This window comes from Microcaecilia unicolor, chromosome 10 (genome assembly GCF_901765095.1).
Source record: "Microcaecilia unicolor chromosome 10, aMicUni1.1, whole genome shotgun sequence".
Classification (NCBI taxonomy): domain Eukaryota; kingdom Metazoa; phylum Chordata; class Amphibia; order Gymnophiona; family Siphonopidae; genus Microcaecilia; species Microcaecilia unicolor.
Window position 1 is genome coordinate 212,837,604 of NC_044040.1, and position 27,673 is coordinate 212,865,276.

At 42.9% G+C, this 27,673-nt stretch overlaps 1 protein-coding gene across 5 annotated transcripts in view; it reads right to left on the bottom strand.

Annotated features, from left to right (window-relative positions):
- The window catches only part of TP63 (tumor protein p63), a 198,806-nt gene that overhangs the window by 10,195 nt on the left and 160,938 nt on the right, over positions 1 to 27,673 (bottom strand). For 2 of the 5 annotated variants that reach the window (XM_030215589.1, XM_030215588.1), the window contains exons 10-13: positions 20,667 to 20,824; positions 14,902 to 15,046; positions 12,898 to 12,991; positions 8,233 to 10,272 (exon numbers count right to left, since the gene is read on the bottom strand). In XM_030215589.1, the coding sequence (XP_030071449.1) occupies positions 9,985 to 10,272; positions 12,898 to 12,991; positions 14,902 to 15,046; positions 20,667 to 20,824 (685 nt within the window). In that variant the 3' untranslated portion in view covers positions 8,233 to 9,984. Of the gene's footprint in view, positions 1 to 8,232; positions 10,273 to 12,897; positions 12,992 to 13,554; positions 13,631 to 14,901; positions 15,047 to 20,666; positions 20,825 to 27,673 lie in introns of those variants that run through there. The other 3 variants (XM_030215590.1, XR_003943501.1, XM_030215591.1) reach the window with 3 other exon arrangements.

The window sequence follows — 27,673 nt, forward strand, 5'->3', positions numbered from 1 at the left end:
CAGAGTTCACTTGAAGGTGCTAATCACTTAAGTTAATTGGAGAAAGCTGAAAAAAAAAATCAGGACTTTTTGGGATCTTGCCAGGTATTTGTGACCTGGGTTGGCCACTGTTGGAAACAGGATTCAGGGCTTGATGGACCTTTGGTCTGTCCCAGTGTGGCAATACTTATGTACTTAGGACCTGGCCCCACAACCAAATACTGGAATAGATCAATGAGGGGCAAGATTGGAAGGCCTTCAGACAGCTTCTGCTGGAGCCAGAGAGGTTACCAGTAAATCCATTTGGAGCTGAGGTTGGACTAGCAATAGCCCCTGGGATACACCCAGGACACTCCATTGTATTATACATTATATAAATAACAGGGACTCTGGACAAGTCCCTGTTCTCTCTGGTTCTTTTACTCATATGCCTACTGCGTGCTGAGAAACAGTGTAATAGCTGCCAAGGTTAGCTGAAGAACCACGATTGGAAAAGCAACGCCAAACATTGGTGCAGGAGTCAAGGGTGCAGGGATGCTGTCACCTTCCCCCCTCCCCCCGAGGTTACAGATTTCCATCCTACTCACATGACATCAAAGCATTCTGGAGAGGAGACGAAATGACATGGGGGGGGGGGGGAAGAGGTGGTATCAACCCCGAGCTAATTAAGCAAGATGCTCTACTAGCTGCAGGGAAGCCATATCTCAGCCAGACTCTAGGAGAGCAGGAAGTGAGCTTTAGAGGGCAGATCCTGTTTGACCTGGGATAGAGATGTTGGGGGGGGGGGGGGGGAAGGGGGAAGAGAATGTAGGGCATGGAAAAAAGCGGGCGAGAGTTGACTATAGAAAAAAAGAAAAGGAGGAGATGTTGGGAGATCTAAGAGACATAAAGAAAACTAGAGACATGCTAGAAGAAGACAAAGGGTCAACAGATGGTGTAGATGGAAGACCGTTAAGAACTGGGAAGAAATGGAATTTAATTTAATTAATACATTTCTTAACTGCCTATTCAAGAGCTTCTGAAGGTGGTGTACAAGCCAGTCGTTAAAACTGAGAAATAATACATGTTACACAATGAAAGGGTTTGAATTGCTATAACTGTCACCCTGAGGCATCTCCTTGTGGCACTGGATCTGAGTCGACAGATAAGTGTCCTGTTATACCCCATGCTCCTGGATGAAGATGCTGAATTATGTTGATAGATGGAGGGAGGGAGCCACTGTTCCCTCTATGCTGAGCGGGAGTCCTCCAACTGCATTGCTACCAGTAGAGGGCGCTGCTTCAATATTGTGTTTTCAGCCACTAGGAACAGATTCCCTGGAGTCCTGCAGAGTTTGCTTGTACCTCACTGCTGAAAATGTGATAGTGAAACAGCACCCCCCCCCCCCCCCCCCACTGGCAGGACTGTTGGTGGAGGGCTCCCACTCAGTTTAGGGAGAACAGTGGAAGGAGCTCATATGAATCTCATCAAAGCAATTTTATTTTATTCATTTGAGACTTAATATAGCACTTTAACTGACTAGCAGGACAAAGTGGCGTACAGACTACAGTGGGAGGAGAAAGGAACTACACAAAGTTCGATAGGAAAGGATCCATACTTCGCCAAACATGTATTATCAATCACAGTAGACATAGAACAATTTACCAGGAAAATGTGAACATCACAACCGAGGCCTACCTGAAACTAAGTGGTGTAAGCTTGTTGAAGCAGCCAGATTTTAATCACAAACTTAAAATGTTTTAAGGATAGTTGACTTTGAACAGTTAATGGTAAAGCATTCCAAAGAGCAGGGGCAGTGAAAAAAAAAATGCTATGTCTGGTGGTTTCTAGTTGAGCAGCTCAGGACCCTGGTAGGACCCGATCGGTGGTCGTTTAATGATCTAAGAGCATGGGCGACAGTATACGGGATGGTCAGAGTACTCGGAAATGGAGGACTGCCTATTCTGAATGCCTTAAAGGCAAGAAGCTAAATTTTAAACTTGATTCGGAACTCGACAGGAAGCCAACAATGATCCTGCAATCCCCTTGTTCAAGCTGCCTAGTCACTGCCTGGAAGGTGGCTGAAAGGGCACACAGATTATTTCTTTGTTTTGGGACCTGGGCCGGGACCAGTTTTGAGGCTGGCAAGCCAAGCAAGCAAAGCACTAGACTTGTTCTCACTTATAAAATAATATAGTCCATGCCAGAGGATAATTGGAACAAAGACAACTTTATTGTAGCTCCAGCTCTTGAAGTGCAGGAATAATGGAGAAACACAGCAGCCAACGTAGATACAACTCTTCACTCTCCAGCATTCAACGTCAGTTGTTACAGTTTTATTACAATTCCTTGATGTTTCCCCATATAAAGTGTTGCTGCAGCTTAAAATACAGTTATGGATGGAATTTTCCCTTCCCTCTTGCCTTTAGAAAAAAAAAAATGTCCCCTCAAGAGTGGTTAGGGGATGCCTGAATGTAATGGCCATCTCTGCGTTCTCCTCTCTCCTCCACCTCAGACTTCACGGGGTGAAGAAGGGTCCCCACACCTTCTCACTGGAAACAAGCCAGCAGCCTCTATGGTTCCGATGCTTGTCCCAAACATCGTCGTCCCAAACATCCAGGAATCTTTGCGTAAGCAAGTACCTTTAGAGTATGAGCAGGCTAATTCTTTCCCTCAGAAGGCTTGCAGCAGGCACAGGCATAAACAGGGCAATCCCCTAAGTGGTCGGAGATGACCCAAAGACTAAAGTTTCGGCTGCAAGGCCAGGGTTTAAGTCTTTTTAGGGGTGTACACTCCTGCCCAGTGGCATAGCCACAGGTGGGCCTGGGTGGGCCAGGGCCCACCCACTTAGGGTTCAGGCCCACCCAACAGTGGCATACGTTTAGTGGTAGCTGGTGGAGTTCCCAAGCTCTATCAGCTGAAGACTTCCCTTTCATGGTGAGCCAAGGTGGAAAGAAGCGTTTTCCCACCAGCTGAGATATTTTGTGTGTGGGGGGGGGGGGGGGGGGGGGGAGGAGAACACTTGGTGCCCACCCACTTCTTGCTTAGGCCCACCCAGAATCTGTTGTCTGGCTACGCCCGTGCTCCTGCCACAACTGACAACCCCCGCTGAGATTCAGCTCCTGCTTGTACCCATTCCTACTAGAAAGTTCCTCAAATCTCTGGCAGGCTCTGGTGCCACATGTCTGAGCACTGAGCAGAAAGGTGGAAAGGGAAGCCTAAGAGTTCCAGGGCTGCAGAAAGCTGAAGTAAAAATTTGTTGCAGGAAATTGTAAGCAGCCTGTGCTCTTTTTCATATGATGCTGGTTTAGCTCCGACTGAGTTTATTTTATGAGACCTTGTTTTAGTGAAAAGTGTGTGTGTGTGTGTGTGTGTGGGGGGGGGGGGGGGGGGGGGGGGAGACGGTGAACATAAAGTAACTGCGGATTTGGATATGTAAAAAAAAGCAGCTGAAGACCAAGCATTTATCTATGGGTTTATTATTTCAATTCTGGTGAATGTCCTTTCACTCACCTGTGACATATCAAAAAAATACACCATGGTAAAAAACAGACAACAATAAAAACAAATGAAGCATCATTACAACTTGAGATGATTTAGCTTTCTATACATGATGTAAAATTGCAGATTTTAAGAAATGTAAAATCCCGGAAAAAGTAGCAAAAAAAAAAAAAAAAACAATTCACATACTGTACATTATCACTGCCGTTGCAATTTTATTCTGTTTATTTTCTGCAAATCAATCAGAGGAGAATATTGTGAATGTACATCAAGAATAAACCACGGAACAGTCTGTGAGCTATATACACTGAAGATAATTTTAGAAAGGCTTTCCTGGTATGAAGTAAGTGTTCCTGGGGGCATGGGCTAGCATAGTTTGGGGTTTGCACGTGTCCTTTGTAAACTAAAATGTATCCGTGCATAATTGGGCAGAATCATGCGTGTTGATTTACGTCTGCTCCAGAGAAGGCATGAATAAACATGAGTGGCCGTCGCTGTGGTTTTCACACGGTGGAGCCTCCTAGAAGTCACAAAGGGGTCCTTTTAGTAAGCTGCGGTAAAATGTGGCCTGCGGTAGTGTAGGTGCGGGTTTTGGGCACGCGCAGAATTATTTTCCAGCGCGCCTGTTAAAAAGCCCTCTTCCCCACCCCCCCATCGAAAATGGACGTGCAGCAAAATCAAAATTGCCGCGCGTCCATTTCGGGTCTCTGACCTTACCGCCAGCCATAGACCTAGCGGTAAAGTCTGATGCATTAACCGGGCGGTAATGGGCTATGCGTGTTCAATGCCGATTACCGCCTGGTTAGCGCTGTGTGATGGAAAATTTCTGGCGCGCTTAGTGGACACGTGTAAAAAATGAAATTAGTGCCCGAGCTACGCAGTAGCCGGCCGGTAGTTCAAAACTGACACGCGTAGGACGTATGTACACGCCTACTCTGCTTAGTAAAAGGGGCCCTTGGGTTTTTTTCACACATTTTGAATTTGTTTGATTTTGTTTTTTATAAAATTTTTCTTTCAGGTCAATTTTAATTAAGAGGAACTGCGTCTGCTGCAAATGAGACACACCTGCATCAGGTTTTGTAAAATCCCTTTGCAAACCTGGAAATACACGTGTACCTTTCTGGCCTACTTAAAATACACCCCCAATACATCCCCTTAAAAACTGTGTGCTGCAGATGTCCACATGCTATTTGCATGAGTTGACTCTCTCTATGTATAAATGCTGCTATTTACATGTCGAGAACTCTGAAAGCCTTCTAAAATTAACAGCCTAAACAATGATTTCTGTTACTGGATACACAGGTTGAACATGTTACATACATGAATTATTAAAAAAAAAAAAGAAAAAGAAAAACACAGTCCTGATCAGTGGTTTCATTTTATGGTCAGTAGATTTGAGCAACTTGAAAATAAAAAGCCAAAATACTGTACCAGAATTGACATCAACATTGTTCCATAAGGTTGAGAACATGAAAAATTTGAAATCGTGGACTCTATTACCTAAGTGAGCAGTTGATGTAGCAAATAAAAAAAAAGAAAAGGTTATTTATCTTTCTTAATCCGTTTTGTATTTTCAATAAAAAATATATATAATACATTTGACATACATAGCACTTGGCAATCTTTTCCCATACAAAAATAATAACAGTACAAAATAAACAAGAGATTTCCAGTGATATTTGCTTTTGGATTATGTCAATAGTCAGCCCTTGTGGTAAACGTTTTTTCAAAACGTCGGCTGTAGCAATCAAACTATCCGGATCTTTAGCACCACTATCCAGATCATGGCTGGCTATGGACAGTGGTGTAACCTATCCAGGAAGTAGAAATATTTAATATTATAAAAAAATTGGTATATTCCGCCTCTATCATATGGTTCTATGCATATAACTTATCTGGATCACTTATCTGTCTTAAGATATCAGATAAGTTATGCAGATAGTGGACTGAACATTGCAAGTACCTGGATAAGTTCTGGGACCAGCCTGGCTCTGCTCTTGCTTCCCCCGGTACTATCAAGGCAGAGGTAATTCTCTAAAGAGGCAATATTTTTAGGCGTCAAAATAACACCTACCTGGAGCCTATTGTATTGAGGAAAATGGGCAGGGCGAATACACGTTTAAAATTTAGACTAGACCACTTACACCAGCCGTTCAGCTAGACTACCCGCTCTTGCCTAGACTGCTAAAACACGTGTAAATTATACCGTTCTGTCCATATCTATGCCGACCTTCAAACTATTTGCCATTGCAAGGTTTGGAATTCACTGCCAAATAGCATTAGAAAGAAACAAACTAAGTAAAGTTTGGGAAAATTTGAAAATTTTATTTAATCGATACCTGACTAACTAAAAACTTAGGCCCCCTTTTACCAAACTGCGGCAAAAGGGGACCGGCGTTGGCATCAGTCTGGCCCCCTTTTACTGCAGGTGATGAAAAGGGCCAGTCTCGCTTTCCTGCAGGAAATGGCCGGGCGACAAATAAAGCATTTGCCGCATGGCCATTTCAGGAGGGGGGGAACCCTTACCGCCCCCATTGAGGTGGCGGTAAGGGCTCCCACACTATCCTGGCGGTAACCAGGTAGCGTGCGGCACTGACTGATTACCGCCGGGTACAGTCCAGTGGTACGAAAATAAATAAAATTTTGTAGCACAGGAAACGACGGTGCGGTAGGGGTGGGAAGTACCGCCGGGCTGCTGCAGTAGCCTGGCGGTACTTCACTTTAAGCAAGAGGTAAGTCCATATTGGGTTTACTACTGCTTAGTAAAAGGAGCCCAATGTTCAAAACGATTTAGCCAGCTGCGGATCAGTTATATCAGCGGGTCAAGGCTAACCACTAATATTTAACAGCACTTCAGCGCACTTAAGTGGCCAGGGTTGCCGCATAAACGGGACCACATGACAGTCTGTCCTATCTTTATGTGCTACCCCTTGGCAGCTTAAGTGCTGAATATCTACTTAAGCGGCTACGTGTTAGCCGGCTTAAAAAGAACCAGATATTCAAATGCGAAGCCTGCACAGTGTGCGGCTTTGAATATCCAGGAATATCGCCATCGGCGGCGAGCAAAATTTTCATCTCCAGTGGCTGAATATTCACGCCTAAAATTTTTAAATGTTAACTTTGTAAGTTCCCAGGTTTTTTTTTTTTTTTTTATGTACTCCGCACTGAACTTTTATAGTAATTACGGAATATAAATGCGGAGGTAATTATAATTGTAATCTTATAGTCTAGTGTGTCACTTGATAATATCTGCACACAGTCTGTATTCTGGGTTTTTATTTTATTTTTTGTTACATTTGTACCCTGTGCTTTCCCACTCATGGCAGGCTCAATGCAGCTTACATGGGGCAATGGAGGGTTAAGTGACTTGCCCAGAGTCACAAGGAGCTGCCTGTGCCTGAAGTGGGAATCAAACTCAGTTCCTTAGTTCCCCAGGACCAAAGTCCACCACCCTAACCACTAGGCCACTCCTCCACTGTTGCTACTATTTGAGATTCTACATGGAATGTTGCTATTCCACTAGCAACATCGGCCCTTGCAGATCACCAATGTGGCCGCACAGGCTTCTGCTTCTGTGAGTCTGACATCCTGCACGTATGTGCAGGACGTCAGACTCACAGAAGCCTGCGCAGCCTTCTACATGGAATGTTGCTAGTGGAATAGCAACATTCCATGTAGAATCTCCAATAGTAGCAACATTCCATGCAGAATCTCCAATGGTAGCAACATTCCATGTAGAATCTCCACTAGTAGCAACATTCCATATAGAATCTCCAATAGTATCTATTTTATTTTTGTTACATTTGTACCCTGCGCTTTCCCACTCATGGCAGGCTCAATGTGGCTTACATGGGGCAATGGAGGGTTAAGTGACTTGCCCAGAGTCACAAGGAGCTGCCTGTGCCTGAAGTGGGAATCGAACTCAGTTCCTCAGGACCAAAGTCCACCACCCTAACCACTAGGCCACTCCTCCATTATTAGCATTTTTAGTGCTAAATGTTGCCACCTTCTCTATAGAATTCCCTCAATAGTGCCAAGCGGGTCTGTTAAGGGTATTTGGAGGCACTGTGTCTGGATAGTGCCTTTGAATATCCTAGTCAGCGACCCCTGTTCAGATAGAACCACAAGCTTTCATTTGCATCTACTGAGGGATTTTCCCCTTACACCCTATGCTCTATCTCAGCTGTCATTGCAGCGATGGCCCTCAGTCATGAGCCAGAACCAGGACCCCTTGCAGAGGTCTGCAATAGAGAGCTTTAAATCCAGCTACTAGGTGTTGGTTTATGAAACCACCCCCCAAAAACCATTATGCAATGGCCGCCCAGCCCTGACACCCCTGGGAAGTAGAGCCCTGGTCTAAGAACAGAATCCAGGTCCCCTGCCTGGCAATGCACAGCACTGCCTTTAGGGTGATGCAATACAGTATCTGCAGCAAATGATAGACGGAGAAAACTAGTATGCTCAGAACCATCTGTTCACGCTTTCCAAAAATACTAGGACTAGGGGGGCATGCAATGAAGCTACAATGTAGTAAATTTAAAACGAATCGGAGAAAGGTTTTCTTCACTCAACGTGTAATTAAACTCTGGAATTCGTTGCCAGAGAATGTGGTAAAGGCAGTTAGCTTAGCAGAGTTTAAAAAAGGTTTGGACGGCTTCCTAAAGGAAAAGTCCATAGACCGTTATTAAATGGACTTGGGGAAAATCCACTATTTCTGGGATAAGCAGTATAAAATGATTTGTACTTTTTTGGGATCTTGCCAGGTATAAACAGGATGCTGGGCTTGATGGACCTTTGGTCTGTCCCAGTATGGCAATACTTATGTACTTATGTAACCAGATATGAACAAAATGGCAGTGTCTGATATACAAGAGCACAACTTCCATTACACATTTAAAATTTTTAGTGAACTCTGTCATGGATGAACCTTCTATTCCCAGGACCCCCCTCAGTATAAATATTCATCTAATTTGATCCATAGTATAATTCCTCCTACTCCCAGACTCTTGTATGCGATGATTTCTCTTCAAGAATAAAGGAAGCTGTCTACAATTTAACTGTGTCTACCTAACGAGGCTCTCTGGTGGTTAAGTGTCCACTGGAAGACATCATCAAACAATAAACTAGAGCTGATCTAATCATGCCAGTTTCAGAAAGGACTGAACAGCCTCTACCTTCACTGTTCCTCTACAGCAACTGAGTTGTGTCATAATGGTTCTTGACAAATAAAGTGAGCAGAGGTCATTTGGTAATCAAACAGTCAAGTGTCCTCGTACCCACGCACCCCCCTCCCTTCATTCACCACTTCCTTGGCTCACAGCAGTCTTGCAGCAGGAGACAGAGTGAAGAGCAGTCCGGGACAGGAAAAGAAATGTCTGGAAAGCCAGTGAAGGGCGCTGCTTATCTCCTCAAAGCTATATCTTCACGCAACCCGTAATACCAGCCGAAAGAAGACTGCATGTGGAAAGTATATGGAAAGCTAAGTGAGCAGAGTGGGCTGAACCATTTTGCTATGGTACTTCACTCAGGAGGGACCACAATGGTATGGTCTAGGGAATCCATGAGGTGATTCTAGATGGAAGAGTGTTAGGTTAGGGAAAGAGAAGGTCAGTCCATACCTCCTGAGAGTTAGAAGGAAAGAAGGAAATGTTCAGGGAAGTTTGGAGATGGTGGTGGTGGGGAAAGGGCCTGCTTCTCATTTCTAGTGTCCAGCAGTGGGCACAGAGGACCACGCAGTAGGGTTTCCGTGGTGACCCTTCTGGCATTACGCAAAAGTAGTTGATCCTAAGAGATCCGGCAATGGAGCGGAGAGTGTCTTTACAACGAGAATGTTAGTCTCTCACTTTGGGTCTGTCTCTTATGGGAAGAGAGGATCCTGATCTAAGTTAACACAGTTAACAGAGATCTACACAGGAGCAGTGACAGGTGTGCATCAGATGCCTTTCCAAAGCGCAAAGCCATAAGGAAAGTGACAAGGAGCAAGGAGAGAATTCCCCCCAAACAACGTTTTATCCAGCAGTTCAGAGGGAGTCAGAAGGGTACAGGAGGAAAGGATTGTAGGGGGGGGGGGAGGGGACTCAAGCAACAGAAGGGTACCAAGAATGGTCCTTGAGAAGTCAGACAGCTCAGGAAATGTCCAGAGGGAGAACCCAAAATCAAAGAAAAGGAAGGAGAGTGTTCCAGAAGTGTGCAGTACAGAGGGTCTGAATTCTATATACTAATTGTACATATACATTTTAAAACTATATCTGAACTTATTATCATATCCACTCTTTATTTGGGAGTAATTATTTTCAGTAGAGACTTATTTTGAACACCACTACTGTGTCTGAAATGCCTCCATGAACTTTAAAGATAGGTCTCGGGTCCTGAAGAACATCTTCCCCATCAGAGAATAGAGCTCTGGAAATGGGTGAGCTCCTTGTGTACAGCTTGTACCCAAAGGGTAAAATAGTTCTTGTTTTTTCTTTCCATTTAAGCCACTGGAAACATTAAGAGGAAAATATTGAAAGGCTGGTGTCTAGCTCACTCTCCTTCCTCTTTGATGCGTTGTTGTTTGTTTCGGCGGGCATCCATATCAAAGTTGAAATCATTCCATTCATCTCGAGGTGGGAAGGAAATGGTCTGCCTTAGCGTGAAGCGGACAGCATCGATGACTCTCTCCCCTCGAGACTCAGCGCCGACACTGACACCACTGCTGGTGGCACGCAGGAGGTGGGGAGGAGAAGAGAAATCCTGGATTTGACGATGCTCCATGAGTCCTTTCCAAATCAAAGGGCGGAACTGTTCTGGGATCTTCAGGCTCGCCAGATCCTGGGAAGAAAGAGCAGATGCATTTTAATCAATAATAATGCACTGAACAGTGGAGACTCATCTGGCCAATCGGATTTTCAGCAGCTTCACAATAAACACGCACGAGTTACATTTGCATACAGCGTGCATTGGCATGTGTGTCATGCATATTCATGAGGTGAGCTCTTTAAAACCTGGCTGGCCTAGTGATCACAAGTACCAGGTTGAGAACTATTGGATCAGACAACCAAGAGCTCTAAAACTAACACATCAAACTTTTATATAAAATAATCATCAGACCCAATCTGAATCCCCATCCTATCAACACCCCTTTGCAAATGGATCAACATGTTCAGAATCGTAATATTACTTATTAGTGGTGATTTCAAGATGCAAAGAAGATGACTGAACCCATTGGACTCAAGTCTTTATAAAGTCTACAGACCACATTTATAGAATTAATTTCTAGCTGCCTCCTTGGATAGTTGCTTCATTCCAGATTTGTCAATATGCTGAAGCTACTAAAAGGGACATATCTCAAACCCCATCTTAAAAATGTATTTGGAGTACAATATTTTTGAGATATCAGATTTTTTTTTTTTTTTTGGGGGGGGGGGGGTTGTTAAAATGCACTAACACCCTTCCGACTATCGGATGGTTATCTACAACATGACACGGTGTGAAGGTACAAGATGGTAGACTGCACCAACATCGGGAGCTATTTCTTTCTTGAAAGGGTGCTGGATGCCTGGAATGCTCTCCCAGAGGAGGTGGTAAAGAAAATGGTAACAGAGTTCAAAAAAGCTTGGAAGAAACACAGAGGCTTGAAATAAAAGTACTGGGGCAGCCTGCACCAAGCAGTAATTCAGCTCAAAACAGAAGTGAACTTCCAGGAAAGCATGAGGTGTGCGGGAGGTAACTACTACTACTACTATTTAGCATTTCTATAGCGCTACAAGGCGCACGCAGCGCTGCACAAACATAGAAGAAAGACAGTCCCTGCTCAAAGAGCTTACAATCCAATAGACAAGAAATAAAGTAAGCAAATCAAATCAATTAATGTGTACAGGAAGGAGGAGAGGAGGGTAGGTGGAGGCGAGTGGTTACAACTGGTAACCTGCATGGAGTGGCACTTACAATGCAAAAAACCTTACTGGGCAGACTAAATATGCCTCTTTAGTCTTTACCTACCTTCTCTCCATTACTATGATTTAATATAAAAATCAAGCAAAAGTCTACAAATATCATAATGCATACCCATCAGTGTATTTCATGTGACAGTAACATGGGGAAGCCACTGCTTGCCCTGGAATTGGTAGCATGGAATCTCGCTACTATTTGGGTTTCTGCCAGGTATTTGTAACCTTGATTGGCTACTATTGGAAGTAGGATAGTGGGCTAGATGGACCATTGGTCTAACCCAGTATGGCTATTCTTATGTTCTTATACACCAGCCGGGGGATGTCTTCATAAAGCTGGTTAATAAAGCTTAACAAATAAGTCAATTAATAAACAGCACATAGGCCAGACTGGAAGCAATCAAACTGGTTTAATTTAAGTTCTCGAAATACAATAGGTTCAGACTCGAGTAAATAAAAAGAGAATCACCCAGATGCCTACAGGCTCCCAGTAGTAACTATCCTACCTACTAAATCTAGGACAGAGCTTCACAATCTTTTTCTGGCCGTGACCTCGTGATTATGGCCTATATAAAACCGTGTGATCCCTGGAGGTGCAGAATAATGATGTGCCTATGAAGAGCCCACCCAGGTCATGACTCCAAACGTAGGTTTTTTGATCCCATTTGGGGTCTTGACCCACAGTTTGGGAAGCTCTGATCTAGAACCTTGCCACAGTCGTACTTTACCTTCTCAATCTCATTCCACCTCTCTGCTATCTTTTCAGATTCTCCAGTTCCTCATTCCCACTTTCTGACCCTTTGATTATTTTGAAGGGGGAGATTCAGTTTCTTCTTTAGACCAATTTCTTCTCATTTCCGGAGCTGCCAAGTTACCCGGTTCCAGGAGGGAGACTTTTTGACCAGTACTGATGTTTGACTTGCGTCCCAAAGCAGTGTAGCAGTTGTAGTTCCTGATTCTACCCACTGAAATCAGTGGTGCAAGGCCCATAATGCATCAGGATGAAGTTGACAGAAACCCAGGACTGGCTAAAAATTTCCCTCATGAAACTGAGTTACTTAGAAGCTGTGCTTTTCTCTGTTCCTTTCCTTTGCATCTTATCTCCAGACTTAAAACCCCTTTTCTTTTCTCCCTTTCTTCCTTCCATTTTCACCCTCATTTTTTTGGTGGGGAGGGGTTGGTCCTTTGGCTGTGCAAATACTTGACTATAGGTCTTTACAACCAACTCCTTCTGATGCATCACTTTTTTCAAGTTTAGCACTTCTGTAAGTGCTTCCTGTTTATATTGTGTCTTAATATAAATGGTTCTAGAATATTATTATCTTTCAACCATGTCTGCTGGATTTCAGAAGCCAGGTGATGCTATGAATCAATTTATACCATAACATGACTGCTAATGTGAAATGCAAGGGCAGAAGCTCAAAGTCAGAGGTTCTGAACAAAGAAAATAAGACCAGACGACACTATAAAATGAACTTCTGACTAATGGAATTAACTGATTACTTACGTCTATAGAGTAATGTTCAATCTGATAGATGGTGGTCAGTCCCTGGGTAGTGAAATAATCCAGACAGGATGAACAGCCCAACCTCGCTAAAAAGCTGCAGGGCGGAAAGGAAGGAAGAAAGGAAAAGCAATCAAGCTGACTGCCATGAGACAACCACAACTAGACTGCAAGAACTCCAAGTGAAGAAAACATGCAAGAAGTTCAACCCTTCCACTACAGTGTCCCCGGGAGCCCAGGCAGAGGAATCCAAAGAGAACTGGCAGTTTCATTGGCACTCGCCTCCCTCTCAATGCATTCTGGCACCGACTGTGCCCTCCTTTTCCAAGAGCCGGACCACCAGTACATAGGAGCCAACTTTTCAAAACGATTAGGGGTGCTAAACTCTGTGAAAATTACCCTTCCATGGGCATAGTCAAGGAGTTAGCTCAATATTGGGGGTGCTCAAGCACCCAGAGCACCCACAGAACTGGCTCCTAGGCACCAGTATCATACCAGAATGCAACGGAAACAGAAACCGAAGAGGTCGGGGTAGACATATTGGTCGAACATTACACCTCCCACAAAATCATCATGGAGAAAAGATTCCCAACCTTAACACGATGCCGGCAGTGAAAGAAACAGAGTGTAATGACGCAGTTAAATCTAATTGTATCTCACCTCACGTCTGTCTTTCACTTGTCCATAGGCATGCACAATTTGATTAGGGGAAGGGGGTGAATCCAAGCCCAGGTGACTGTAAGGGTGTGCAAAATACAGCCCTTACTCTCACATAGTAGTAACGCATCGAATCTTAATTTTCTATTGTTTCTGTTATTAGAATTTTGACCTGCAAGTCTACTGTACATCCTGACAACAAACAATTCATCGTAATCATTTAAAAGAGCTTTATTTGTAAGCAGTTGAGTCATGCTGAGGTTGAACATTTAAGGGACAGCAGCAATAGACACCCAGCACAGAATTTACAAGTTGTGATTGTACGTACTCACGACTGGGAGACGTTCCTTTGTCCCTCCCCATATATACATTCACACTCTAGACTGTCACTTGTCGTCCTCTGCTACCATTCATTCCTACCCTACAAATAAGTCAGATCTAACAATGCATTGTGGTGCGTTTAATAGGAACATGGAAGCAAATTTAGGGCCCTGTTTACAAAGGTGCGCTAAAGTTTTTAGCGCATGCTAACTGTGTAGACGCCCATAAGAATATATTTTTAATGCACCTTTGTAAACAGGGTTCTTAGGGGTCCTTTTACTAAGGTGCACTGAAAAATGGCTTGCGGTAGTGTAGGCGTGGGTTCTGGGCACGCACCGATCCATTTTTTTAGCGCGCCTGTAAAAAAGGCCTTTTTTGCCAAAATGGACATGAGGCAAAATCAAAATTGCCGTGCATCCATTTTGGGTCTGAGACCTTACCACCAGACATTGTCCTAGCGGTAAAGAATCCAGGCGGTAATGAGCTACGCATGTCAAATGCCACTTGGTTTGCATCCATTACGTGCGCCCGAAAAGAAAAAAATATTTTTCAGACGCGCGTATTGGAGGCGCGCCAAAAATGAAATTACTGCAAGAGCTACGTGGTATTTGGGTGGTAAATCCATTTTGGCATGCACTGGGCGTGCTCAGAATGCTTATGCAGCTTAGTAAAAGGGCCCCTTAGTTTCTTAAAGGACTGTTTCAATTAATATGTGCACCCAAATATTATATAAATAGTTTGACAGTGATCCTTGTTTTGTAGAAAGATGATAAGGACTGGAAAGACTATCACAGTCTATGCAAGGCTTATTCTGTGATTGTTAAAATTTTTCTGTTCGGGTAGGATAATTATGAAAGTAAACATACAAAATATGCAAACCCTGGCCTTTTGGCAGAACAAAAGACTGAAGTCCAAGTTGTGTCTCTTCAGAAACTCTGACTCTACAAGACCAAACTACACTATCGTCCTCAAGCCTGTGCCCATCCACACCTTCTCCCTTCCCAATGTTAGTTTTCCGAGGGCACGTACCTGGAGATGCTGCAGTCTGTAGGGTATGGAGGGGGAGGAGTGCAGTGTGATGTTGATGGCACTGACAAGGAGGGGGGCAGTGTCTGAGTAGGGCTCAGTCCATTGAGATCATTGGTCATTGGCATATGGGTGCCCATCAGGGGAACTGGAAGAGAAAAGAATCCCAAGGTCCAAGTTATCTCCACCAAACTCATTCCTCGCTTTCAGCAGTTTTGTGTTACATTTAAACAGAGTTATCACGAAGCCTTAGGACATATTCTCATGCACATTGACACATTCAATCATTTATGGGTTTTCATTCTTGGTTTTTCTCATCGAGTTCCTGAAACTCTTCTAAAATTAAGCAACCAACCCTCTGACATCTATGATAACTGGTTTTCTAGTTTATCAAAAGCTACTTAAAAGAAATGTACAACCATTTCAGACAAGGAATCTTACCAGATGCAACTTATTGCAACATGTATAAGTGGCCTAGTGGTTAGGGTGGTGGACTTTGGTCCTGAGGAACTGAGTTCAATTCCTGGCACAAGCAGCTCCTTGTGACTCTAGGCAAGTCACTTAACCCTCCATTACCTGCTGCATTGAGCCTGCCATGAGTGGGAAAGTGCGGGGTACAAATGTAATAAAAAAAGGAAAATGTATGAGAAATCATATTGGTTGTGTAGTATGATTTTATGTGTTATATTAAACCAGATTTTTTTTGTTTGTTTCTTGTACAAAGGTCTGCAGAGCAGAAGGCTAAATGTATAATTTAAACCATAATTGGGGTTAATCTATAATGGGCACTTAAAGTTAGATACCCAAAATCTGTGCGCTAAGATAGTATTCTGTAATAGCGTCTGGGTGCCCAGAATAGAGCCTAAGTTTACATTTGGATGCCAGCATTTAGGCACCATATTTACACCAAGTACATAAGAACATAAGAATAGCCATATTGGGTCAGACCAATGGTCCATCTGCCCAGTATCCTGTTTCCAACAGTGGCCAATCCAGGTCACAAGTACCTGACAGAAACCCAAAGAGTAGCAACATTCCGGAATCCCAATTAGTAGCAGCATTCCATGTAGAATCTCAGAGTAGCAACATTTCATTCAGAATCCCAAAGAGTAACAACATTCCATGCTACCAATCTAAGAGCAAGCAGTGGCTTCCCCCATGTTCATCTCAATAACAGACTATGGATTTTTCCTCCAGGAACTTGTCCAAACCTTTTTTAGACCCAGATACGCTAACTGCTGTTACCACAACCTCTGGCAACGAGTTCCGGAGCTTAACTATTCTTTGAGTGAAAAAAATATTTCCTCCTATTTGTTTTAAAAGTATTTCCATGTAATTTCATTGAGTGTCCCCTGGTCTTTGTACTTTTTGGAAGACTGAAAAATCAATCATCTCCACCTACTCCACACCACTCAGGATTTTGTAGACCTCAATCATATCCCACCTCAGCCGTCTCTTTTCCAAGCTGAAGAGCCCTAACCTCTTTAGCCTTTCCTCATACGAGAGGAGTTCCATCCCTTTTATCATTTTGGGCGCTTTTCTTTCTAATTCCACTATATCTTTCTGAGATACGGTGAAAAAAGGATTGAATGCAATACTCAAGGTGAGGTTGCACCACAGAGCAATACAGAGGCATTATAATATTTTGGTCTTATTTGCATCCCTCTCCTAATAATTCCTAGCATCCTGTTGGCTTTTTTTGGCGTCTAAACTTACAGTATTCTATACATTAGTACCTAAGTGTGTGACCCGTCAATGCCCAAAGCACTAAGGGGGGGATTCATCAAGATGCAGTAAAGATTGCCCTTTACTGCCCCTTGATTCCACACAGGACTCAGTAGCCTGCAGTATTCCGGTACCGCAGGTTGCAGAATCCTGCCTTCGAGGAACAATGCTGCATTATTCCCATGGCCTGGGAACATCGGGCCATAGAACAGCTGCCTGATGCTCCCAAGCCACTAGCTCAGGGTCCCCCAAACTTCCGGCCCCTCACTCAAGCCCCCTCAAGTGTTGAAGCCCCCTACTCCCCCTCCCCCATCTGAAAGGTGCATTGGTGGTCTCGGATGGGGGTCCTCTGAGGATCAGGGGAGTTCACAAGTCTCATAGTAATTAGATGCAAAACATGTATTTGCATATTTTGCATATCATTACTAACTAACCCAAAGCAACTTAAATATCACCACAGTATTTTAAGTCAAGTTGTGTTAGATCCAAATAACGCACATTATGGACCGAATAATGTACATTATGGCCCGAACACCGCTTGATGATTCCACCACCGCCCTTACTCGCTACTTTATAGAATAGCACCCATGTGGCAGTTAGACATCTATTTTGCCATTTTCCCCCCTCCCCTCCATTTGGGTGTCTAACGTCCGTCTGAGCACCTAAAGTTGTGTCTAATTGGTGACTAACTTGTGGTATAAATATAGAATTAGGAGGTAAGTCTATCTGCACATCTGGTGGATAAAACCCAAATCCTATTTTTCTTTTAGAGAAATATAAAAGGTTTCTCGGAGTTGTTGACTTTGACCATTGTAATGGCTGTGCCAGAATTCATTAAGCATTTGCTTTTCAAGTAGGTTTCTATAGACTGGATTTCGTTGCAGGCTGTGATGACCTTTACTGGACCCAAACAGTTTCCCTACTATCGAAGGCAAACAAAGAATGAAAAAAATGTAGGTAGGTTTTATGGATCTCTCACAGCTATTTGGATTTTAGAAGGAAGATTAAAACTATCCTCTTTTATAGTTATGTGCTGAATAAGGAATAGTCCCACACTCAATAATTGGCCACTTCAAATGACAATTAGACTGGTCAAGATATATCGCTCACAATGCCAGTGTCCAGTCAACAGTATATATATTATATTTCTTCACCAACTATATGCTTCAATGTATTCAAAAAATTCTCAGCAGTCAATATCTTCTTATAAACATTTATATACTTTATAGAATGCCTCAGTGATGTCCGTCGTCCACCCCACTCAGGCTTTATGTGGCGACAAATATTAACATCAACCTCTTCATTGGCCTGATTTTCTCTTTACAGGCTATTTAAACTATAGTTTATAGAAACTTTTACACACCGTAGTTATTCTGTCGGACTCGGGGGTATCACTGCCCGACATGCATGTTTCGCTTGCAACGGCAGCTGTCTCAAGGACCTACCCCCCCCCCCCCGTAGTCTTCCTAGCACCAGCTCTACCATAGTAGAAAACATGCATGTCGGGCAGTGATACCCCCGAGTCCGACAGAATAACTACGGTAAGTGTAAAAGTTTCTATAAACTATAGTTTAAATAGCCTGTAAAATAGAAAATCAGGCCAATGAAGAGGTTGATGTTAATATTTGTCGCCACATAAAGCCTGAGGGTGGTGGACGACAGACATCACTGAGGCATTCTATAAATGTATATAATGTTATAAGAAGATATTGACTGCTGAAGAATTTTTTGAATAACATTGAAGCATATAGTTGGTGAAGAAATATAATATACTGTATATACTGTTGACTGGAATAAGGAATAGTGACATAAATGTTCTCAGTTTAAAAAAATATATATATTTTCTACTGTGTAATCCAGATACTGTGCTGGCTTTTTTGTAGTACATAAGTAATGCCACACTGGGAAAAGACCAAGGGTCCATCGAGCCCAGCATCCTATCCATGACAGCGGCCAATCCAGGCCAAGGGCACCTGGCGAGCTTCCCAAAAGTACAAACATTCTATACATGTTATTCTCGAATTGTGGATTTTTCCCAGTCCAATTTAGTAGCGGTTTATGGACTTGTCTTTTAGGAAACCGTCTAACCCCTTTTAAACTCTGCCAAGCTAACCGCCTTCACCACGTTCTCCGGCAATGAATTCCAGAGTTTAATTACGCGTTGGGTGACAAAACATTTTCTCCGATTTGTTTTAAATTTACTACACTGTAGTTTCATCGCATGCCCTCTAGTCCTAGTATTTTTGGAAAGCGTGAACAGACGCTTCACATCCACCTGTTCTCCACTCATTATTTTATATCCTCTATCGTGTCTCCCCTCAGCCATCTCTTCTCCAAGCTGAAAAGCCCTAGCCTCCTTAGTCTTTCTCCATAGGGAAGTCGTCCCATCCCCGCTATCATTTTAGTCGCCCTTAGAACCATGAAGGTAACAGTGGAATTAAATCTTGATGTTATATAATGTTATGTAAAGACCATCTGGGGAGAATCTGAATGAGCTTTGGAGACCACATCAGCTCCTTAGATGTGCATTGTCTGTGACCTGTTTTGGTTGGTTGTGTATCATGTTTTTGTAGCTATCACATTTGAATAAATATTTATTGTACTTTTATCCATTTCTGGTTGACTGATTATTCAAGCCAGCAAATCCATCGCCCCCTCATTGACATACAGTTTGCTTTTGAATCAATTGACCCATCCTCATTTTAGTACTGCAGCCCTTCTGTTCGTGCTCTCCTGTGCATTACCCCTGCGGATAAATGATAACTATGCTACGAGAGGCTCATAGGATGGCTGTCCTATCCATGTCAGTGTCAATCCCAGGCATTAATTTACATATCAGTCACCTTAAGTAGAGGATGTCACAGTAATGCTTGAATGTTTTCACTTATATACACTGTCAGCTAGCACATTTGCTTATTTCCGATCTGACGAAGAAGGGCAACCTTCGAAAGCTAATCAAGAAATGTATTAAGTTATGTCCATAAAAAAAGGTATCTTATTTTCTTTTCCATGTTTTATTTTCTTTGATTTCTATAGATTCTACATGGAATGTTGCTATTCCACTAGCAACATTCCATGTAGAAGTCGGCCCTTGTAGATCACCAATGTGGCCACGCAGGCTTCTGCTTCTGTGAGTCTGACGTCCTGCACGTACGTGCAGGACGTCAGACTCACAGAAACAGAAGCCTTCGCAGCCTTCTACATGGAATGTTGCTAGTGGAATAGCAACATTCCATGTAGAATCTCCAATAGTAGCAACATTCCATGTAGAATCTCCAATGGTATCTATTTTACTGTCATAGTAATGCTTGAATGTTTTCACTTATATACACTGTCAGCTAGCACATTTGCTTATTTCCGATCTGACGAAGAAGGGCAACCTTCGAAAGCTAATCAAGAAATGTATTAAGTCATGTCCAATAAAAAAGGTATCATCTTATTTTCTTTTCCATGTTTTATTTTGTTTGATTTCTATTGATAACATATCAGTCACAAAAGATAGTTCTAAATACAATATATATGGACCATCAGACGGTAAGCATTGTTCCACTCCTCATTGGTCCAAATTTTTTAAATTCAGTTCTCAATATTCCAAAATTCTAATAGTGTCCATTGAAAATTTTAATGAAAATACATAAAACTTAATTTTCATACACATTAAAAAAAAAAATTCAATGAATACTATTAGTATTTTGGAATATCAAATTTTCATAACAATTTAAAGACATTTCAATGGACACTATTAGAATTGTTGGAATATCGAGAAATGAATAAAAACATTTTGAATCGATGAGGAGTGGAGGCATAACCTTTGTATGCTAAACAGTGTGAGCTATATGTGAATATTGAATGGTTACCATTCGAAGGTCCATATAATATTATATTTAGAACTATCTTTTGTGAACGATATTTACTGACTATTGATTAGTTTATGTGACTATAGTCTGTTTCTTGACCACAATATATTTACACACAAATTTACAGCTTAAGGGGATGTCATGCACTTCACGGGAATAAGAGAGGGTTAGAAAGGGATCCCTTACTGTTTGCTCCCATGCCATCTGGGATGACAGTGGGGGTCAGGGCATTGCGTTGCTGGGGGTTCATCAGCTGGCTGACAGAGGGCAGCTTGTTTATACCGTTCATCTTGCTGAGAGGTGGGGAATTGGACCCAAAAGAGGATTGTGCCTGAAGAGAGGATCTGAAAGAGAAGAGAATCATGGAATTCACTATTAAACATTAGCGGCATGCAGATCAAACATTTTCATTTTGTCTTGTTTTCCATGTTATTTATGATATGTTTAGGGGTTTTGTATTATTATTTTTCGTTTTAGGGCAGTATTTACAATAGTAAATACTACCGCTCAAATACTGCACCCCATTGCCCAACAGAGTACAAGGTTGACAATACAGAACACCCCCCCCCAAAAAAAAAAAAAATTTCTTGGTTTTTGTTGCTATTTTTGATTAAAAACAACGTTATTTAAAACACATGCACATGCTCAATCTAAATGTTAAATTTGAAGATTTGAAAAAAACTGTAGACTCTGTTAAAGGCGAATTAACTACTCAAGTACAATCTTTGCAAAAAGAAGTGGAAACACTAAATGCCTTTAAAATTTTGGCTAGCAAGGATTCTATGGACATAAGACGGAAAATAGAACAAATAGAGAACTTCAACAGGCGCCTTAATCTCCGTTTTTTGAATTTTCCTATTATCGCTGGGGTAACTCTAATAGATACCTTTCATAGATATTTGTCAGAAATTTTGAATATTCCTGCTGAGGCAACCCCACCGGTAAATAAGATATATTTTATTCCTAAACCTAGAGGAGGAGTACAAGGACCTGAAAAGGATATTGCGGACTTAAAAAGATCTTCAGATGTTATAATGAATAGAGCTACTGTGATTGTTTCTATGGTGTTTGAGCAAGATTATAATACTATTCTAAGACTCTACTTTCGAAACTCTAAAGCTCAATTCTGTGGCTCTAAAGTATGGATATACCCTGACGTCACTAAATCAACTCAACAAAAAAGGAAGATGTTTCTTGCCTTAAAACAAAAGACTATAGATTTAGGTGCTTCCTTTTTTCTCGCTTATCCCTGTAAATGTGTAGTTAATTTAGGTCAAACTAAATACACTTTCTTTTCACCGGAACAACTTAAAACGTTTGTAGAATCAAACAGCTGAAATAATGTATCTTGGAATAAGTGCAGCCTATGCCTTTAATTTATGTTTGCTAGTATACACTTCTCTGATTCTTTTTCCCCCTTCATTTATAATTTGAGGTCTAAGAAAGGTTTATAATATAACATGGATATAATTATACTCTAAATTTAGAGAGTTCTCTTTGCCTATTAGCTTAGTTACTTTAAAATTTATGATATGTATGTTTGGAGTTATGTATTATTTTCACCTGTATTTCTGAACAAGGGGATCCTTGATTTTTGTAATTAAAATTATAAAAAATTTAAAAAACAAAACAAAAAAAAAAAACCACATGCACATTCCTATTAAATATTCCTTCCAATATTGCACTGCTGTTATTACACTAACAGTCCTGGGGAGAAGTCTCTGTTAATGAAGGGTATGTTTGCATGCTATTACTTAAAAAAAAAAACCCTTTCCGATCATTTTCTTCATTTTGAAGAATTTACTCAAGAAATTGTAGCAAAAAAGAATTCAAGAACCAGTTCTTGGATCCGTTTTCTTCCACAAAGCTTTTGGCCTTTGTGGGAAGAGATGGCACAGGGGGTAAGGGGAGGGGACACCCCAGCTGTGGTGGGCAGCTCTGGATTAGTTAATCTGTTTTAACACTGGGACATGAGTTCAAGAGAAATGTGGAATCGTTTTCTGCTGTGTTCAAATATCAGACTGGTATATGGACTTTAGAATTCCTCTTACCTAGGGGATCATTTCCATAAAGGGTGGTAGAGAGGTGTGGTAGCCGTGTTAGTCCACTCTTAAAGGTTATCAATAGAAATCAAACAAAATAAAACATGGGAAAGAAAATAAGATGATACCTTTTTTATTGGACATAACTTAATACATTTCTTGATTAGCTTTCGAAGGTTGCCCTTCTTCGTCAGATCGGAAATAAGCAAATGTGGTAGCAGATAGATATATAAGAGAACAGAGTTACCCTCCTCTCACCTACCAACACCCATCCTGTTGGAATATCAATGAAATGCTTTGATGTCCCCATGCATACCCCCACCCTCCCACTCTGTCAGACTGTCAAAGTAATGCTTTGATGTTTCTCTTATATATACTATCTGTTAACACATTTGCTTATTTCCGATCTGAGGAAGAAGGGCAACCTTCGAAAGCTAATCAAGAAATGTATTAAGTTATGTCCAATAAAAAAGGTATCATCTCATTTTCTTTTCCATGTTTTATTTTGTTTGATTTCTATTGATAACCATAAAGGGTGGTGAAACTGAGGCATGTAAAATTAGGGTGCTCAGCTAGTACTCTACACGATGTCCAGAAAAAACGGGAGCCCCCAACATTTTCCAAATAACCCTAAAAAAAGTATTACTCTTATTGACAGGTGCTGTGAAAACTGATGATCCCTGTTTTCAAAATGATGTCATTCAGGAAGTAACATTTACTAAGGGAGTTTCCTAATGAAGGTTGGACTAATGTATTTTCTTTTTAATTACTTATTTATGCATTTTAACATTACACAAGCATTAATCTTGTTACAGGCAATACAAGATACATAAGTGAGTAGTATATAAAACAAATATAATCTCTTGATGAGAAACTAAGGCATTCAAATTAACTCAGTCTGTGTCTTCCTTAGACCACAATAATGGAGGGAGGCAGTGGCGTAGCAAGGGGGGCGGGAAGGGCGGTCCGCCCCAGGTGTCAGCTCGGGGGGGGGTGCTTCCTGCCAGCTCCCCCCTCGGCACATCGACACCCCCCCCAGTGCCCACCCTCCTCCGTCCAACCAGCTCCCCCTACTTTTAAAAAAATATCGGAATCTGAAGCGAGGCGCAGCGCCTCGCACCTGCACATAAAGAAATGTGCAGCGTCTCATCAGGCCTCTCTCGCTCTGTCTGTCCCACCCTTGCGGAAATAGGAAGTTGCGTCAGCGGAGGGCGGGACAGACAGAGCAAGGGAAGGCACGATGAGACGCTGCACATTTTTTTTACGTGCGGCGCGAGGCGCTGCGCCTCGCTTCGAATTCCGATATTTTTTTTAAGGTAGGGAGCTGGTTGGACGGAAGAGGGTGGGCACTGGGTCGGGGGGGTGTCGATGCACCGAGGGGGGGGTATGTCATCGTGCTGCATCCGGGGGGGGGGGTGCAACGGCGAACCGCCTCGCCCCGGGTGGCAGCCCCCCTCGCTACGCCACTGGAGGGAGGGGAAAAGAAAATTCGGGGAATCAAATAAGAAATAATATAGAAGAATAGACCTAATGCCCTTTAATAACCACCTGTTATATACTTCTGCTGTACTTGACTATCCTTTTCAGATCTATGAACTCTTTTAACTGATTCGGTACAAAGAAAACATACTTAATACCCAGATATTTTATAATACATTTACATGGGTATGCGAGCAAAAAAGACTAATGTATTTTCAAAAGTCATACTAAGGACTCTTTTACCAAGGTGCACTAATTCATTTAGTGCATGCTAATCAATAGCACACACCAGTGGCGTAGCTATGTGGGGCCTGAGGGGCCTGGGCCCCCGTAGATTTCAGTGGGGACCCCCTCCCGGCGAACCCGCCCCCGCCTACCTTCCATTTTGCTGGCGGGGGGCCCCACTCCCCGCCAGCCGATGTCCTCTCCCGTAGAACGCAGCGGCACTGGCAGAGAAAAGTCTTCTTCCTTGCATGCTGACGTCCTGCACGCACAACGTGCAAGACGTTAGCATGCAAGGAAGAAGACTTTTCTCTGCCAGAGAGTGCCGCTGCGTTCTACGGGAGAGGACGTCGGCTGGCGGGGAGTGGGGTCCCCCGCCAGCAAAACGGAAGGTAGGCGGCGGGGGGAGGGTTCGCGGGGGAGGGGGGTCGGCAGAGAGGGGGGCGACAATGGCGGCGGGAGGGGGCGGCGGCAGGGGGGCTAAAATGTGCCCCCTCCCACGCAAGTCTGGCTACGCCCCTGGCACACACTAACCCCCAAATTCTACTTATCCTTGTCTAATTTGCACCTAACGTAGGGGTCCTTTTACTAAGTCCACTGCAGGCTTACCGTGCCAATCAGGAGCCCGGCGGTAGTTCCCACTCCTAGCGCATGCCATTTTCAGTACTGCAAAAATCTATCCTATTTTGTAGCGTCAGAACTCAACCAGCGGTAATCGGCAGCGGTTACCGTCGGGTTAGCTCGGGAGCCCTTATCACCATCTCAATGGGTGGCGTTAAGGGCTCCCCTACGAATGGCCACGCGGTAGGTGTTTCACGGACAGCCTTTTACCCGCTGCGGTAAAAGGGGGCCTTGGCGCACGTGAAAAACATGTGCTGATGCTAGCGCAGGCCCCCTTTTACCGCAGCTTAGTAAAAGGACCCCTTAGGGTGTCCTATGTCAAATTAGTACTTACTATATATTTAAGCCACAGTAACCAGGGGCGTAGCCAGACAACAGATTTTGGTTGGACCTAGGCAAGAAGTGGGAGGGCACCAAGTGTTCTCCACCATCCCAACCACCACCCAAAAAAATACCTCAGCTGGCGGGGAAATGCTTCTTTCCACCTTGGCAGTCTATAGCAGGCATGCGCTGAAAACAGAGCATGCGCAGGTGCCAGTATCGTGGAGAGTAGCGTTTTCGTTACCATCAGGGGGAAATCTTCAGCTGGCCGAGCTTGAGATCCCCACCAGCTACCGCTAAACGTGTGCTACTGTTGGGTGGGCCGGAGCCCTAAGTGAGTGGGCCCCGGCCCACCCAGGCCCACCTGTGGCTACGCCACTGACAGTAACTAATCCAAGGGTGGAGATGCCTTCCTGGTCAGGATTAGCTCAACCAGGATTAACGTGGAGCTCACCTTCTGGTCAAGTGTGAATTCTAGCAGCAATGCCATCTCTGGGGCGGAGAATTCCCTTTTCGCCTATCTCTGAATTGTAACTCTCATGGTTTGGAAAGCTGAAGACTTAAATCCAAAATTCAAATCCTAGTCTGAACACTAGACATCAAAATTACTACTATCTGAATGTGAGAGGTATTTGGGGACTTAGCATGTGATTCTGTTCACGGCAGAGGGGGTTTGGGCTCTTCCGCCAATGTTTTCATAGAATTTAACTCTTGTGATTTAAAAAAATATATAACATTTTAAAGGCAACACAGATTGAATTGGCCCTGATAGAGTCGTATTTCCCAATATGTAAACCAGGGTGACAAGCTCCAGTCTTTCAAAGCCACAACCTAGTCTGCTTTTCTGCAGAAAGAGCATTTGGCAACTGTAGATAACATTTGATGTAACAACCTAACTTGAGACTTAGACACAATGGGGGATTCTGTATATGGCGCCTGGAAAATCCGTGTGGAAATCATTTTTAGCCTAAGAGTATTCTATAAGATTTAGGCGCAGAGTACGCTAGCCCAGCACCTAAAACTCCATTTATACCAAAGAAAATGTGTGTGAATCCCTGCAGGTAGGTTTATGCAGACTAGGCCATATTCTATAACAACTTGCGTAAATTTGGGAACGCCCATGAAATGCCCATTTCCCCGCCCATAGTCATGCCCCTTTTGAACTGCGCACTTTAAAATTTAGGGCAGTTCATTACAGCTAACGCTTAGCGAGTTATGCGTGTAAATTCTAATTATCGCCAATTATTGCTTGCTAAGTGCTGTTAAGAACGCCGATTGGCTTGTTAAGTCAATTAAGTTACGCGCATTGTTATGGAATACGCTTAGATTTAGGCGTGGAACACTAAGCACGATATATAGAATCCGGCAGAATACCTGGAAACTGGTTAGCAAAGGCCAAACTAAGGGCCGAAAGCAATGACATGATTCAACATGTGATGAAACGTTAACTGGGTGGCACAGGTTGACAGCCAAAGGGTCTATTCCACTGTAATGCCACTGCCGACAGAGATCAAAATGCCATCATCTTGGTTTAGGTTCAAAGTCGTCCCAAGTGATGGAGAACCTTTTTTTGGACTTCAGACGTTATGAAGCATCAAGCACCTGAAACTGCCAGGTTGATAGGCTGGGATTCTCTTTACTTTCAGTTGGGCGCTGTGACTTTTGGGCAGTAATCATGGTCAATAGGGTCTTTGGTCCCCTTCTGACCATTTACATAGTAAATGATAACAGATAAAGACCTACACAGTCCATCCAGTCTGCCCAGCAAGGCTCGTTATTATGGCTGCAACATAGTCACATTCATTATCAACAGATGATTAGACCAATAAATGAACAATCCAACCATATTGTTAACTAACTAACATTTTTCTTGCTAATTCCAACCTTGAGATGCCTTCCCTTCCCCCGCTGAGATACACCTGTGGGTATTCCCTTGATAAAACCCTGTAAAGGGTATCTACCTTTCTACTCCTAGACCTATTTCAATGCTCCACCTTAGTAGGTGCAATTTTGTACTTCTGAAACAGTTTTTATTTCAGGTTAGATATGCGAGTGCTGTTTAATTTTCTTCTGAATGGTCGGAATAGTGGTGACAAAGGTGTAATAAGGCTTCTGACACTTACTTAACAGTCTGTTTGCTGGAACCAGTAAGATGCTGCAGGCACCCCTGCGGCCGCCACCTGAATCTCAAGGTCTGCAGCACATTACAAGCCAAAGTTAGCAGGGTTGATACAGGGAAGGAAAGAGTTAAATGGAACCAGACAGGCTGCAGACAATATTTAGGCAGTAATAACAGCTGGATGGGGTTTTCAGAGATCATGAATGCCCTATCCAGGGGATTATTTGCTATTACAGTGCTTTACACTGAGTTTTCTAAAGGTTTTTATTTACGGTGGTTTTGTGTAGACCAATTACAGAGAAAACCTTGCAGGCAGAATTCATGCCACGTGGTCTAAAGCATTCAGTGTCTATGCAGCAGACGCCGGCACAGTGAAAATACACAGTCTC